Source organism: Myiozetetes cayanensis, unplaced genomic scaffold, assembly GCF_022539395.1.
Source record: "Myiozetetes cayanensis isolate MyiCay16 unplaced genomic scaffold, myiCay2020 scf12, whole genome shotgun sequence".
In the NCBI taxonomy this organism is placed as follows: Eukaryota; Metazoa; Chordata; class Aves; order Passeriformes; family Tyrannidae; genus Myiozetetes; species Myiozetetes cayanensis.
The window spans coordinates 3694747-3711435 of record NW_026086826.1 but is presented as its reverse complement, the minus strand read 5'-3'; the positions used below and the strand labels follow the sequence as shown (position 1 = coordinate 3711435).

Sequence of the window (16689 nt, the reverse complement as noted above, 5' to 3'; positions counted from 1 at the left end):
ATCTGTGACACCCGTGCACGCAGCCCCATGGTCCCGATCTCAGGCCTGCAGGCAAAACTTGACATCCTGAGCTGATGCCACCCTTCCTGGAGTCACCCACGCTTTTGTACCTGCTCAAGGGCAGACCACAAGGCCAGGTGCCAGTCCCAGGACAGAGCCCAACACCAGAACACCAGCCACCCCTCAGGGGGACATCAGCCCTGCTCTGCCATTCCCATCTCAGCAGGAGAGAGTAGGATAAGCCCAGCACACGTTGGCTGTAGCACAGCTACATCCCATTTCCACTTGCAGGGCAAGGAGCTCCAGGGCATCCCCCAGCCCTGGCCAGCTGGCGGGTTGTGGCAGCAAACACAGAAGGAAGGAGCCACCACCACCACCCTGGGCCAGGGCATCACACAGCCTGCCTGTAAGTGTGCTCCCTGCACTGCCAGCACGGTGTCAGGTCTGGACAAGTCCCAGCCTTCAGAGGGATGCGTGCATCACGGGTAATCAGCTGTGGGAGGGAGGGATGGAGCCAGACCTGCTTGCTGAGCTCGGGACCTGCCAGCACGCTTGTGCTGAGTCACCACCTATTAACGCAGGGAAACCTCAGCACCTGAACCCCACCAAGCTGCCGGGCCATCCCCAGGACTGCACAGACAGCACACGGGACCAGGCAGCTGACACCGATCTCCCTCCCAGTTGTGACCACAAGGCCAGTACTACAGAGCTCCCACTGCAGGGGACAGCGGGACAGGACAGGCCAGGAAGAAGACAGGACCAGCAGGGCTCCCAGTACAGTTTCGGCTGCCATTCCCCTTGGAGATGACTCACCGCAGGACCAGTCACACCATCCCGGTGCCGCAATTGCCCCATCTGCAGATTAGGGAAACTGAGGCACAGGGAAGTGGGGTGACTCAAGAGTTGTTGCACAGGAGATGCTGCTCAGATGCCGAGGCTTGGGCGTTCCCCATTGATCCTCCACAGCTAACTTAAGCAGAAATGAACATCGATGTAAATATTTACTGACAAACAAGCCCAGCCTCACCCTCTCCTTCAGAAGAAACCTTTAAAGTAAACTCTCCTGGCTCTTTCATGTTTACATCTTGTTTATTTATTATACAGCAGATCACAATATTTCAACAGTTTGCATATAAAGAAAAGTAACATTTCGGAGTGCAAGAGACCTAACGTGCCCAAGCAGAGAAATGTTAATTAACAATATACACAGACAGGAACAGTGCACTTCCCAAAGCTGAGACTCATCTGTGTTCCCAGCTGGAAGAAAAAAAATATATTAAAAAAACAGAAACATTATATATTACTGCTTTGTTTAATTTACAACTTGCTTTGCAGAAGCTGCACATAAAAAGACTCATTTTCTTTTGAGCTTTTTTTTTTTCCCTCCCCTCTACAAAAGTTTCAAGTATAGCAGAGACCTGGGCATTCATAGCTGGACTCACTGTCCTTTACACACTAAATTTAAAAAAGCAGCATGGGGAAGGCAGCTGCAGCAGTACCTGGTGTCATCCTGAGGGGAAGAACAAGACAAATTAAAGCAAACAAGAGTCGGGAGAGACCATTTTAGGCTCCTGAGTGGAAAACTGTGGGAATGGCCAGGACTGGACTGCCTGGCGGGGTCCCAAGCTGGTGACGGGAGCACCCCCGCTCCCTGTGCAAGGTGATGCTGTGCTGCCGACCCCTGCAAACCTTTACAGCCACCTTTATAGTCCCACCCTCACCCCATCCACTCCGGGCTTCTGGGTCAGGAGGTTTGTTCTGATGGCCACAACCGAGAAGACCAGCAACCCATTTCCCAGCACCACAACCCACCCATGCACCCAATGGGCACGGGTCTCCAGCCAAAACACGGCCAGAGTCAGCCACTGCAGTCCCCGGAGCCGGGGAGCGCCAGAATTTGGGGGAAGAAGGTTAAGCTGGTGCCAGATACAAGCCAGGAGCTCTGGGGACAGATCCCTGATGCACCAGCCCCCCCCTCCACTCACCAGGTACCTGCTGGGGGGGGACCCTCTAGGCATGGGGAGCTGAGTGGCGATGCTTGGGTAGGTGTTTCTTGTAGCTCTGATCCCCATATACATCCCAAAGCAGCCCTTCCCCACCACTTGGCTGGGCCCAGCTCTCGCAGCAGGAGCAGGAGGAGAAAACTAGTTATCAACTACAAGCGGAGAGGGCTGGGTGGTCAGGCTGCTCCCCAGGGCCGTCCCCGGCCCGACGCTATTTACACCGTGAGCTGGCTCTGGGGACACCGAGTCCGGCCGTGGCCCCGCTCACATGTGTCGCTTCATGTGGAGGGCGAGGTGGTCGGAGCGGGAGAAAGCCCGCTCGCAGAGGTGGCACTGGAACGGCCGGTGCCCCGTGTGCTTGCGGTAGTGGCGGGTCAGCTCATCGGAGCGGGCAAATTTCCAGCCACAGCCTTCCCAGGTGCAGTGGTAGGGCTTCTCGCCTGCAGAGGAGAGGGGGGTGTCAGTGGGCTTATAGGTTCCCCATGCCTCCCTGTGCCTTCAGCCCTGTGCTACCCTGTCCAGCATCCCCCTTCTCACGGGGGATCCCCCTAATCCCCATCTTTAGGAGAGGGGAGCCCTACTGCATACTCGCCTCCTGCGCACCTCCGCCTGCCCCACTTTTCTTCTGTCCCCCATCTTCCTGCCCCTTCCCACGCGCCTCGCTGTCCACATGGCTGACATGGGGTCCATCCTTTGGGCGCCCCTTCCCCATTGCCACACCCCTCCATGTGCCCCTGCCCCACTTCAAACTTTGGGTGTTCCCCTTTTTGTCCCTGCTACAGGGCAGCACCTTGTGCCCTGTCCCAGCTCTACCAGGGGCTTCACCATACACTCCAGTCTGTCTCCCTCCTCTCTTTGCCCCTAGCCCAGGTGGGGGGCTTTTCCACGTGTCCCCAAGCCCTGCCTCCTCCTCAGGCATCCCTAAATCCCAAAGCCAGCAAGTAGGGGTGGTCTTGCTGTGTGCTTTGGTCCCTGTATGTCCCTGCCCAGCCCCGCCAAGGGGGGTTTCTCTGAGCACTCTCGGGGCCATCCCCACTTGCTCCCTGTCCCGTACACAGAATCCCTTCACACAGCCCTAAGCCAACTGCGGAGTAGCTCAGAGTGGGGTGTCCCCACACAGCCCCACCACGGGGCACCCACCGTGTACTCCCTGACAGACCGCGGGTGTCTTCTCCATACACATTACCCCCCACACCGGTGCCACCTCCCCCGACGCCCCTTGACACGCCCGGAATCACGCTAAAACGTGCTTGCGGGTCTCACCGTGTGCCCCGGTAACCCCACTCGCGACCCTCTGTGCGTGTCCCCTTCCCGGTACGCCCTTACCCGTGTGGGTCCGCATGTGCGCCTTGAGATGGGAGCTCTTGGTGTAGGTCTTGCCGCAGCCCGGGTATTCACAGTTGTGCGTGGCCGTTCGCTTGCGCGCCCACGAGCGGCGGCCGCGCTTGGGCTTGCAGTCCTCGGGGGGCGCCCCGGCCGGAAAGTACTCCAGGACCGGGGAGTTGGGCGGCGTGACCAGCAGCCCGGGCAGCCCCGCCGGGCCCGGCCCCGGCCCCTTCAGGGGCTCCCTGAAAACACTGAAGTGTCCATGAAACTGCGGCGGCGGCTGGGGGGCGAAGTGGGGCGCATAGCGGTGCGGGGCCACGGCGTAGTGGGGCGGCAGGTCGGCCAGGAGGTGGGGATCGGCGCCAGACAGCGGCTCCTCGGGGGGCCCCAGGCGCCCGTGGGCGAAGCCCGGGTAGGGCAGCGGCGGCCCCGGCACCGGTCCCGGCCCGGGACACGGCGCCACGCGTGGCTTGTGCTCGCCGCCGCCCGGCCCCAGGTACTCGGCGGAGGGCATCCCCAGCATACAGGCGCGCTCCTCCGGCTGCTCCTTCTTGATGCGGGGCCCGAAGGGCTGCGGGGGATCCAGGGGCAGTGGGCGGGCTAGGGCCGGGTGGAGGGGCTGGTGGTGATGGGGGTGAGGGTGGTGTGGGGGACCGCCGGGCACCCGCAACTCCGTGTATTCTCTGCGCTGCAGGTCGTAGTGGCCGGGCAGGTCCGGGGTGAGCAGCTCGGCCACGTAGCTGTGGCCCTGGCCCTCGGAGTAAGGCGCCGGGAACTTGCCCGGCGTGGAGTACGAGCCGTCGCTGTCGTAGGTGGTGCCGCAACTCTCGGGGGTCTCGGGCAGGGGGTAGTTGGGGCCGGTCGGCCCCTGCCCGCCGCTGCTGGTGTGCGCCAGGATGAAGTCCAAGTCCACGAACTTGCCCAGATCGTCCTCCTCCCGCTTGACGGCAGCGGGGCCATCCTGCTGTAGCATCCTCTGCGGGGAAATGGGGCGTCAGGGCCGGCGGGACGACGGTTGCGGCGGCACCCGCCGCCCCAACACCGCAGCCCGCGCCTCCCGCTCGGGGCGGCGGCTCCCCCCAACCCGTCCGACGGGTCGGCACCGCTCCGGCTGAGCCGCGCCGCCCCCGGGGCGCCCTCCGACGGCGGGAGAGGGGGCACACCCCTCGCCAAGCCAGGCCGAGCCCCAACCCCGGGACGCTCTGCCCCGCACCCCTCTCGCCGTGCCCCCCCCCCTCCCCAGGTGCTTACATTGAGCATGTCGGCGGGCCGCTCCTCCAGCGGCATCAGGTTGGCGAAAGTCGAGATAGAGGGCAGGGCGCTCTCATCCACGGCTGCCGCCATGGCGGGCCGGGGCAGGGGGCCGGGGCGGGCAGGGGGAGCGCGGTGCGCGGAGCCGGCAGCGCTCCGCTCCGCTCCGCTCCCCGCGGCGGCAGCACCGCTGCTCTGCGCCGCCCCGCGCCCCTAAGCTGTTAACAGCATGGCTGCGCGCCCATTGGCCCGGCCCGCATTGATATGCACCGCCGCCGCTCCCCATTGGCCCAAACGCCGCCCGGGCCACGCCCCTCTCGCGGGGCTGCCCCGCCGCGGTGGGGGGGGGGCGGTTGCCGCTCACGGGACGGGACGGGACGGGATGGGATAGGATGGGACGGGACGGGACGGGACGGGGCAGCGCGGTGGGGTCCCCACGCCCTGCTCTGCTCTGCCCTCACCTGCGAGCGGGAGAAGGGGCAGCGGTGCCGGTTGTAGATCGCAAAGTCCAGAATCCTGCCCGTCCTCGCTGCGCCCTTGCGCCTTGCCCACGCTACGGGTGACGGAGGAGGGGGGCTGTAGGTGGCAGAGCCAGGGGTACCCCGGCACCCTGCCCCAAGTGGGGCAGGCGTTCCCCCTGAGTGTGGACACGGGCGGAGCGTCCCGGAGAGGCCTGGTGCGGGGGGGCAGGTGAGAGCACGCCAGCCGGTGAGCCGGGCACGGCACTGGCCGTGGGGGGCTCCGAGGGCATCAGCGAGCGAAGGTGCCTTCTCAACAAGGGGCGATCGTACCACCGTGGGAGCTGGGCCGGGCAGCTGAGCCCCCGTAGCCCCACGACCCCGCGTCGCTCTGTTCGTGTCAGCGCACCCGTGAAGCCGCGTCCCCCCGCACCGGAGCTGCCGGTGAGGCAATCAGCAGCCCAGAGCGCACCAGCTCCCATCTGGCCGCGTGCAGGGTGCGTGTGCGAGCCGAGATAACTGCCCGGCAGACCCTGTCAGGGGCTGGCATTCAGCCTGCATAGCCTCATCTCGCCCCACAGCCCCCACGAGACGTTTGTCTGCCCTGCCTGGGGACCAGCGCTGTGGCTGAGCCTCCGACTGCCCTGCCGTAGGGGGAACGGGCCAGCTATCCCACCCTGCAGAGCCCCTGGGGCAGTGCTGCCCTCCCGAGGGCTTCCCATGGCAGGGGACACAGAGAGAGCGAGTTGTCCCACCTCGCAGGAGACACCCAGGTCACCCACCCCATTCTGGCTACTTGGATCACGGCACAGAGACCCGGGGCACTGGACAGGCCTCGATGGGGACTCTCTGCCACCCTGCCCGGCTCGCAGCGAGATCTTCTCCGTTTGGCCTCCATCCAGCCAGTACCAGGAATGGCCCTGCTACTGTTGAGTTCATCAAGAAGCAATGGCCCTTATCTCCTGGAGCCTCTGGGGCTCTCTGGGGCTGTACATCCCCAGATACCTTTCTAAGAACTGGGGCTGCTGCCTGTGCTATTCAGAAGCCAGGAGTCAATTTAAAAAAAAAAAAAAAACCAAATATAAACACCAAAGGTGAGGTGTGCACACACACCACACGCACATGCTGCTTCTGAATCCAAAGCTACTCTACCAGTTGCTTTCATCACCGTGCTTTAATTATAAGGGTGGAGCATTGCAATAAATTATTTCAGTAATCCAGTGGAACAACAACAATTCAGATCTTCCCCCTTTTACCAAGAATCCCTGCCCTGGTTTCCAGAGCACATGTTGGGCTGCTGCCTGGGCCCCATGTGCCTGACTGCCAGTGAGGCAGCAGGTTTATTAATGGCACCGGTTGGGTCAAAACACACGGGCCCCAAAGTCCTTACTTGAAAAAAAAGTCACCTCCACAGTGGCAAAGAAGCATGTGGTCATTACTTAAAATCACTTTTAGCCTGGCTCCCAGAGTAGCTTATTGAAGTCACCAGTTAATCCCATTATTTGTTTCTTGGCCAAATAATAATTAATAGCAAGGCAGTTCCTACCCCAAACTTTTATAGATAAGTGAGAGAAGATGCCACGGGAGTCAATTCCACTTGGTTTTCCCCTTTTTCCAGGCAGTTTTGGCAACTGCACCCATGCAGCGCTGGCTTATTTAAGAGAGGCGTCGCCAACGGATCGGCTTAATTTTACAGCCAATATTTCTTGCAAATGTGGGATATTCCCCAGGAAACTCTTATTACTGATGCTCTGGTGGGAGGGCTGGCGCGGCGGGGAGTGGCAGCACGCCAGGCACCGCAGCAGCACAAGCACTGCCAAGCGCTGACCGCACAGGGAGCCAGGAGGGCAGCACGGGAAGGGTTTTCCTGCAGTGAGCCACAGAGTGGGTGTGGGGGGGTCCCTGCCACAGCCCTGTCATCCTCTTGGCCAAAGAAGCCCCCTCCAAGCTGAGAGGGAGGTGAGCGGGAGCAGCCAGTGCGTGCACAGCCCACTGTTGACAGAAGCCCTTTTAGGAAATGCGGATTATCTGCCGGGCCACTACAGCAGGCTGTAAAGTTGCTGGCACCCCAGGAGATCAAACAGCAGCCAGGCAGGAGAACAAACAGAGGGTGGGAAGGGCTATCTACTCAGGCAATGGCTGAAGAGGAAAGGGTTAATGGTTATCCTGGCTTTTGGCACATCTGGCATGGAGGAGTGAGGACCTGAGTGAGGAGCGTGGTGTGCCCAGCGTGGTGTGCCAGAGGTGGCTCCATCAAGCCAAGAGCATCATCAGCCCTGCCAGCGCTGCCACAGAACCGCGGCACCCGCCCCAATGCCACGCAGCACATGTGGGGCGGGCAGGGGGGCAATGCCCTCTGGCACTGCCAGAGATGGTATTAGTGCCCAGGCTGCCCAGTAGGGCTTCCAGGAGACCCAGAGGAGTCCCTTACCCCACAGAACATTGGGGATTGAAAAACACCTGCACCGCGTTCCCCTCTGTGCTCTGTCACTCCGAGTTGGGAATCTGGACTGAACTCAAGGACTCTCCTTTGGAGCCTCTCCAACACCCACTCTCCAACACCAGCCACATTGTCATAGCCCAGAGAGCTTCTGCTTCAGTGGGAAGGAAAACCCAAACCCCAAAAGCTTCATAGGGGACCCCGTGTGGTGGTGCCAGGAGGAGCCACACTACAGGACACGCGAACTACTGTGACACTCCAGGGTTACATCTCTGAGAGCAGAAAACAGATCTGTCTTGGTTTTACTCTCTCTCTTCCCTTCTGCATGGGACTAGCCTGCCTGGAGAAATGTCTGGGACCCCCCAGACCTGCCTTCACTCCCCTAAGCCCCCTTTCCCTCCTGAAAAGAAAAGAGGAACTGAAAATGAAATTAAAGCATAATTCAATCCGGAGCGGGTCCAGAGTAAAGTCATCTGCTCTTATCGTGTGCTGGCAGGCTCTTCCCGCTCTGCAACAAACACAATGTTATCAGGGCACAGAGGGCAGATTCGTTTGCACCGGCCAAGCGAGCTGCTGTGTCCGCCCTGCCTGCCCCAGGCCTGGGGAACACCGGGATGCGTGGCCGAGGATCAGGACTGCCCGGGGCTTGAGGAGGCAGGCAGCACCCTGGCAGCACAGTCAGGGAGTTCAGCCTCGGGATGGGGGGCTTTAGCTGGGGGCCATATCCAATCTCCCTGCACAGCTCTCTGGCCAGGGCAGACCGGTCAGGTTGCTCCTGGTGAATGTTACCATGGAGTAAAGGGACAGGGCTCAGGAGTGATGTCTTTGCCTACGGGAACACGCATGGCCCCGTCTCCCATGGGTGCTGCTCAGCTGCCCACCCAGGGAGGATGCCAAGCTGGCCGAGCTGGGCATCCCGACCCCTGGCACAGCAGCACAGCAGCATCCCCAGACCCCACACGCGCTCCCGGCCCCACTGCACTGCCTGGACCGCATCCTGCTTTGATCTCTGCCTGCTGCCTGGCTGTGCCCTGGCGGCTGCAGGGCCAGCGCAGCCCTCTACGTCCTTCTTTATATACCCCTGTTATTTTTAACTCTGCCTACGCAAATCCCGAATCCGGAATGAGCAGCGGCCGGGGGCCAAAGGGAAATGGACATGGTGCAAATTTCCTGCCCTTTTTACCTCTCTTCCTCTATAACATACAGCAACGTTTTTCCTCCACTTCTTAACTTTCACTGGTACAGGAAAGCTGAAAGCCCTGGGCTCTCTGCACATAGCCACAAGCCAGCACCACGATGGATGGGGTATCCCCCTGCTTGGCAGGGACATCGCACTCAGCGTGGTGCTGAGAGATGTCCCACTCTGTAGCACATGCCACAGCCTCCATCAGCAGTTCAATGCACTGGAGGCATCTGGACAGCCCTCGCAGCGGCAGCCTCACGTGTAACACGTGTGCTCACGTGCCAGCCCAGGGACCACATCCTTCCCCCTGGCCTGGAGATCACCCTGGGACTGGACCACAGCCGTGCGAATCGTTCGCTTTAGCTGCCACTCACAAAAGTGCTGGACGAGACCTGTGACACCCCAGCAGCTCTAGGGGTGAAACGAGGAATTGCCCTTTTCTGGTTCCTTGTGAGCAACAGGGAGACCATGATGAACACAGGATATTTTTCCCAACATCTGAAAAAAAGAAAAAAAAAAAAACCCATCACACGGTGCCAGCAGGTTGCACAAGGGAGTTTTGCAGTGGGGATCATGGAATGGCTGCACTGCACAGGGATGTGCCCGTTAGAGCCCTTCTCTCATGTGCTGGGTATTAGAAGCTGTACATCATGAAAAAGCAGTTTGATTAAAAAGGTTCCAAATGACCCAGGTGAAAATCTCTGCCACTCTTCTCTGAGCAGTCTTCATTCCTCCTCCCCAGTGACACTCTAAGGTATTCAGCCTCCAATGAACCTGGATTCCCAGTGAGTAGGGAAAACACTCCTTGCCCTCCACAGAGGCAGGGAAATTGTGGGTGCTGAGGCCAGTGCCAGTCAGCCCTGGTCCGTGCAGGTATACACCATTTCTCAGCCTGGAGAAAGCCTAGCTGGCCCTGGAAGCTGGGCACTGGTGTTCCTGCAGTATGCAGACACTCCTGCCCCAGCAGGGGAACAATTTTCCAACGGGAGCTGTGGGAAGGGGTTGAGTGAACGGTCTGCACCATGAGTCACTGGCACCCTTGGGGACACAGCCCGGTGTGAGGCAGTAGGGGATGGCCCAGAGGACAGCAGGACAAGCAAGGAGCTGGAGAGGTCTGTGTGGAAGCTGTTTTCTGGGTCATCTCATTTTATTATTTCTCCAATACGGCTCTTTGCCCACAGCCACCCTGACAGTGTAAATCACACACCATCATGCCTTGCATGGAAAAGTCATTCTGCCACCATCCCATGCCCCTCGGACACTGCTGTGGCACAGGACACCAGCCCTGATCACAACCAGACACGGGGAGATGCCACGGGGCAGTTTCACGCAAGCAACCCACGAAAGTGCATCTTCCCACTCCCAACACTCGTGGCAGTGTCCATCAGGAACAGTGGCCACACTACATTGGGAGCAAACCCCTCTGCCCTGGCATCACAGAGAGCTGCTTCTTTCTGCTCCAGGAAGTGGCATTTAATTACCCAGCCTCCTGGTAGTAGACAGGTTTCCAACACATTACAAGAGGCTATATTTTTTTTTTTTCCCCTCAACCCTGCTCATGCTCTGCACCGGTGAGTTCATCCCCTGGGAATACCGGCTCCAAAATAGATCCGCTCCCTTGTTGGAAATAATCAAATGGGAATCCAAGCTGGCCAAGCCCAAGCCCAATTCCTCCCTTTGTTCTGGGGCTCTGGCAGTGAAGGGGTTCGGAGCAGGGTGACAGGAACTCGCCTTCTCTTTAATTGACCTCCGATGATGAAACAATCAACCAAACGATTTAGAAATGTGCATCCAGTGAGATCATCAGGAAAACTTCTCGGGGAAGGAGCCCGGGGAAAGGAAGGTGCGGTAATCCACCTGCCCCAGCCGCCTCGGCAGGCCTCACTGCGTGGCACAGCGTGGCACAGCATGGCATTGCATGTCACGGCCACCCAGAACCCCCTGGGCTACTTTGCTGTGGCTTCATGCCAGCAGCTGCCTCTCTGGGTCCGACACTGGGTAAGGGTACAGCCAAAACTGTCCCATCGAGGACACCTGCTCCCATGGAACAACCATCCTCCTTGTTCCCAGCCCATCCTTAGCTGCTGGGTGCCCATTTACCCCAAACCAGCACCAAGCAGCAGCTCTGCCTTGTCTCCATCCCCGGACTCACTGCAAGTGCTGCCACCCTGACGGGCATTTCTAGGACAATACCTCCTATTCCAAGGTGTTGTGGGGGAAAAGCCCTCCAGTCCCCAGGAGCACTGCCTCTGTGGGGATTTCCATCCCTTACACCCTTTCCCTGACTTTTCATAGCCTGGCAGGAGGGCAACCACCCGGGAAGGGCTGGCATGACTCCCTGGCCCCGGCTGTGCCGCCGGGGCTGCCCCGGCTTCCCCAGCCCAGTGAGGGCAGGCTCCAGCTTGGCATGTTGCAGGGGCTAATTTTGGCCCAAAGGGTTTCCCTTCAGCAGACTCTGACGCCAGGGTGGTTTTGAAGACAATCTTAGCTGGAGTCTTCCTTCCTCGACTGCCAGCGATCCGGAGCCAGGCTGGTGTGTTTGTGTTGTGTGTGCATGTGTGCGTGTGTGTATCTCCAAACCGCAACAAATATTTCATATTCGTTTTTCTTTCTTTCCTTTTTTTTTTTTTTTTTTTTCCCCCTGTGAGCCCTTGGCTGTGGTATTTAAATGGTAGGTGTGGTCCCGGTGCTGCGTGCCAAAACCAACACCAGCTCCGGAGCAGATAACCCCGTGAGCAAACGCAGCAGCGAAACCACACTGAACTGCTGGAAGAGCTGTGCTGGGATGGGCAGTGCTGCCGGGTATGGCCATGGCACAGCCCTGTGGGCAGGCAGGCAGCAAGCAGTAGCCACAGTAGCCACGTGGCTCCCTGGCCCGACATGAAGGCTCAGCCAAAGGGTCTGGGGTGGACGGAGGAGGTGGTGGAGTCAGCATGTCTAACTGAAGGGCCACGCACTAGCTGCTCGCTGTGTGCAGCCAGGAGCTGTTTGGGATGGACCCAGATGTTCTTTGTGTTGTTTTTGGTTTTGTTGTCTTTTTTTTTCTTTATAAATCAAGGTAAAATACATTGCTCAATCATCTATTTTCCATGTTATAAACAATCAAAAAGGGTTTCTTAATGAAAAAAATGCTGCTTTTCTCCCCCAAAAATGTAAGAAGTGAACAAGTGGGAGGAGAAATCCCCTCCAGAAACTTTCTTACGCCCCGATGTTTTTCTCATCCAAGCTGAAAGCCCTGAAATATGGCGAACATCATGTATTTCAGCATGAGTCACTCGGAGAGAATCGTCTGCGTCACCTACCCTGGCAGTGCTGGCAGGGCCGGTGTGCATCGGGGACAGTGGGGATGGAGGGGACCTCTGAGTGCTCTTCATCCAAGGATGGATAGAGATTAATCCATTCAGGCAGGAGGGGAATGAATAAAGATCGATGCGGACCCAGAGCTGGAATGCTGCCCTCCCTTTCACTGGGGCAACAGCCACTTCTGGGGATGGAGCGGGGTTGCCTCGGAGCACCCATCAGGCTTTGAAGCTTCATGGCACGAGCACAGTCCCCAGGAAGTTCTTAAGCTCATCCACAGGTGAATGTGCACACATGTGTGAGGTGCTGGCAGTGCTGCAGCAGGTCAAGTGAGAACCACAGCACCCTCCAGCTCAGGCAGAGCCTGTGCCTGGCTGCTGGTGTCCCCCCAGAGCAGCACCCACATCTGAAAAGACAAAGGAAGACCCTTATTACAGCCTTCAATCCCCAAGATTTCCGCAGGGCTGGCAGGGCAGCAGGTTCCTCGGAGGGCTGATTCTCAGAAGGTTTTGCTCCAGAGGGGACCTGGATGCCATCTGCAAGCTGTGGGATGGCAGATCAGTGTCATGGGAGAGAGACTGGGGGAAGCCTGAGCTTTCCTAGACCCAGCACTCACATCCCACTCTCCTCCTTGCACCCTGGGTTGCTCTGGTATGGCAACCCTAGTTTGCTCCTGCCCTAAGCTGGTGCCCTGTAGGAAGCAGCCAGAAGGGACACTGCCATCCCACAAGTGTGACCCCAAGCAGAGACCACCCTGGGGTGGAGGGTTCCTGGGACCCTTAGCTGGTGTAGACAATGCCAGGAGACAGGGATGCTCCTCTCCAGCTGGAGCCCAGCAGCCTGCCTGGAGGATGACTGAGGATAAGTGTGCCCTGGCTGGGCAGCGCCTGGGGGTGACCGCAGGCGGGTTGTCCCTGAGCTGAGCTGGTGCACGGCCACGGCCAGGCGTGTGGCAGAGCAGCCAGCACACCTCTCCCTGCCTCCCGGCCCCGCAGCTACAGCGCTGGAGAGGAGCCGGCCAGGCGTGCAGCGCGTCGCCAGCAGCACAAGGTGCACGGCGGGGCCGGGATCCACCCAGCCCGTGGCAGAGTAGGAGGGTCCTTGGCAGACGAGGTGCTCTTTTAGAATCCACAGCCGAGCCGGCTCCCTGCCCAACCTCAGCGCGTGTTCTGGCTACGGGCAAACAGCCTCGAGCCCAAACCCAACCTCTCCTCTAGCGGCCTCCATCTTCCCTGGCTCCATCTTCCCTGCCCTGCCCCAGTCCCGCTCTGCCACTACCTCCCACGTGTCAGCGAGGGGCTCGGTGCAGCCGCCGTGTCCCCTGGCTCCCCAGGGGCCACTTGGCCCCACTGGCACGTGTCCCAGCGCGGAAAGGAAAATAAGGTTCGGATGTCACCTCCCCAGTCAAGAGTGGAAAAATCTTTCCAAAAAAACACGCTTTTAACTCCTCGCCGAGTGTAGCCGGTGTTGGAGTACCCGGCCCCACAGGTTGCCAGCCAAACAGGGAATTTTCCACCCAGATCAAAGCAGAGCCACGTGGTTTTACAGGAACGGACATGGAGGTTGTGCCCTGTGCACCTGCCTGCCTGTCTCCTTGTTTTGGAAAACTGCAGTGACCATGGGGCACTGCACAGGACCCTGAGGTCCCCTGCTCTCCACAGTGTTGATTCAATCCCACCTGATTCCCCAGCACCCTACGTACACTGGGGTGCAGGGAGCCTGGGGGGCTTTCCAGGGACTGATGGTCCTAAATCCATCTCCCCTCCCAGAGACGTGGCACGAACAAGGCCTGACTAAACTCATGACACATGTGATGGTGAGGAGGCTGCTGTGCCCACGTGAAGAGATAGGAAGAATCGGAGAGGGTGGAGAGGGAATCTCAGGAGTTTAGAACTGTAAGGCCACCCTGGCCCCACTGCTGCCCCCCATGCACGGCCCTGCACCCCTCCTTCTGCTCTGGGGTGGAGGCTTCTGGGGAGCAGGGGGAAGTTTCTAAGGGGCTGTGAGACTGTGGAGCTCTCCGTGGAGCTGGGGAACTCTACAGGATTGCTTGTTAGGCTGTCCCTGGGTCAGTGAGCAAGGGACCACGTGGGGAGAGCCCAGCCCCACATCTCAGGCACTCCTCAGCACCAAGCCCTTTGCAGAGCCTGCCCTTGCAGACTAAAAGCCCAAGTGTGGGGACTGGGAGCCATGGGTTGGTGGACAGGTCCCCTCCCAACCAAGGGAAGGCTCAGAGCAGCTTAGAGGACACCTATGGAATGGGGATGCTGGGTGGCATGAGGTATCCTGTGGCCAGTAGAGCAGCACAGGGATGGTGCTGGAAGAAGCATGAGGAAAGCCCTCCTCACTGTCCTGGGTGGTTAGGGACTGCCACATCCTAGTGGGACTGTGGCCCAACCTCACTCTTAGCGACTGGGGGGTTTTAGGGAGCCAGGATGCCCCTAAAGTGACCCGAACCCGGGTTTACCCCATTGAGCAAACTTGGTGCAAACTGGGCCACAGCGGGCACAGGGGCTTGGGGGACACCCGGGGTCCTCTGGCCATGCCTCATCACCTCCCCCACACCATCCCTGCCCTGGGAAGGAAGGGCAAGGGGTATCGCTTCCCTAAACCACTCCGGTGTGTGTCAGGTGGCTGCACCTCCCCACCAGCCCAATCTGATGCACTTCAAAGCCGCGGCAGAAGCAGGAGCCGCTTGGCCCGAGGACATTAGTGTTAGGCAGGGGAACATGCAAGCAGCCCCGGCTGGCGGTGGGGATGGTGGGAAACTCCTCGGGGAATCTGCACTTCCCGTAAAGAGGCTGATTCCGGGAAGGAACCCCGGACCGGAGCCATCAGTGGGACTATTACGGCCACTCCAGCCACCTGAGACCTTTTTAGTCTCCAGCCACGTCTGCTTCCAGCGACGGTGACGTGGGGATTCTTCTGCCCTCCAAGTACACAATTGCAGGGTCATTTGCATCTAAAATGGAAGTTGGGCCCTTTAGCGGCTCGTCAGCTCCTGATAGCGGGGCTGGGAGCCTGCTCGAGCACTAAACCCGCTAATGCAATCAGCGGGGCCAGAACTCTGCACATCAAAGGTCCCCGGCTCCCTTAAAGCAGCCTCCTGGCCACAGACCTCCCCTCCGCCACCTTTCATCACTGCCAGGGTGGCTGTCACCCTGCTCCTGGGGAGCCCTGGCTGGTGGAAGCCCCAGGAGCAGGGATGGTGAAGGACCACCAGCCCTCCTTGGGTGCAGGATGGGGACATCGCTCTTGCCTGCACTCCTCTCATAGAATCATAGAACAATTCAGGTTGGAAAGGACCTTAAAGACCATTTAGTTCCAACACCCTCTGCCATAGGCAGGGACACCTTCCACTAGACCAGGCTGCTTGAAGCCTCATCCTGCCTGGTGAGTCCAGCACCCCACTGCTGTAGTTTCCTTCCCTGTAGGACTTCTTTTGTCCCCATGAAGGTTGTGGAAGAACATGGCCATGGACAGACTGGGGAGGGGGCCACAGATCCCTCCACCCACCCAAGGCAGCCATGGGGCCAGCACAGGACAGGAACACCCACAAACACTGTGACTCATGTGTGGAGTTACTAGTAACATCCAAAAGGAAACCGGCTGAGACAGCCCCAGCCCACATTCCCTGAGCCAGGGAGTGGCACTGTCTTCATCCCACTGCGTGGTGTCCCTAGAGAAAGGACTGGCAGCCCCTGTGCCACGTACCGTCAGGGAGGGTGCTGTTTGGCATCTGCTTAGCAGGGTGCCAGATGCTGGAGGCTCAGCTGGATGGGACAGCCAGCACCTCTGGGTGGCCTGGCTGTGGCTGCTATATCCCCTAAGGCGTGCTTGCAGACCAACCAGCATCTCCTCCTCTTGCTTTCCTCCTTGCTCACCCTCTGCACTCCCCAGGGTAGCCTCAGAGAACCTTCCCTGGGTGCAGAGAGAGGACATTGCCCAAGGTGGCATCAGGCTGCACCTGCAGGTGGGACAGATCTGAGCCGTCTCTGCATCTGGAGGTATGTATTGAGTGCTGCCACACCACGGGTTGGTGGCCCTACTCCTCCTGCTCAGAGGGACCTGAGAGTCCCCTTAGCTCTCTGCGTATTCCTTGCCATAAGCACGTGCTGGAGCCCACGCCCTGCCTGGATGGGCTCCTGGCTACAGCTCTCCTAGTGTCCATCTACAGCAGGGTCTCAGGTCCCCTGAAGGGACAGCAGAGTGCTCCTGGAGGGATACGAGGACACCTGCTCAGTGGCACAGGGGTGCTGGCTGCACCAGCTCGGTGCCATCCGGGGTGCTGGCCCGTGGCTTCTGGCCAGCAGTTACCTCTCATGGCAAACACAGCTGCTTCCCCATCCTTCTCTGTACCCGGCTCGTGGCGCCAGCGCCGGTGCCAGCACCTGTTGCCATATGGTGCTGATGTGTACACAGCGCCTGGGTACGCGCAGCGTGGCGGGAGCGCTTGCACTGGAGTCTGCCTGGCCTCAGGGGGACCCAGCATCCCCCAAACGGCTGCACCCTTCGGCAAGGAGAAGGGTGGGGGCCCTCAAATGCCTGTACAAGGGATGGGGCCCCACTGCTGGCTGACCCGTGTCTGATCCGTGCTGCTGGAGGTGGGGGTAGTCTCCTGGCAAGGTCAGCATGAGGGGGGAAGGAGCCCTTGGGGCAGGGCAGGGTTTTGCCGTGGCTGCTGGTGGCTTGGTGCTGCCAGTGCGACCTGTGAGCGCAGCAGGACGC

The 16689-nt window shown here is 59.5% G+C and overlaps 1 protein-coding gene across 1 annotated transcript; it reads right to left on the bottom strand.

Moving 5' to 3' along the window:
• Window positions 1–1070: 1070 nt before the first annotated feature.
• LOC126635350 (Krueppel-like factor 2) lies at window positions 1071–4733 on the bottom strand. Its single transcript, XM_050306479.1, has 3 exons — window positions 4581–4733; window positions 3330–4305; window positions 1071–2443 (listed from the first exon to the last, which is right to left on the bottom strand). Exons 1-3 carry the CDS (start codon window positions 4671–4673, stop codon window positions 2268–2270), a joined length of 1245 nt encoding a protein of 414 aa, XP_050162436.1. The 5' UTR covers window positions 4674–4733; the 3' UTR covers window positions 1071–2267.
• Between the last annotated feature and the right edge of the window lie 11956 nt (window positions 4734–16689).

Excerpts from the sequence above, each read along its gene's own strand:
- LOC126635350 (XM_050306479.1), bottom strand. The coding sequence starts at position 4,673 with ATGGCGGCAGCCGTGGATGAGAGCGCCCTGCCCTCTATCTCGACTTTC. Across the intron at positions 4,306-4,580 it reads GGCCCGCCGACATGCTCAAT|AGGATGCTACAGCAGGATGG; the intron begins GTAAGCACCTGG and ends ATTTCCCCGCAG. Across the intron at positions 2,444-3,329 it reads GCACATGCGGACCCACACGG|GCGAGAAGCCCTACCACTGC; the intron begins GTAAGGGCGTAC and ends TCTCCTCTGCAG.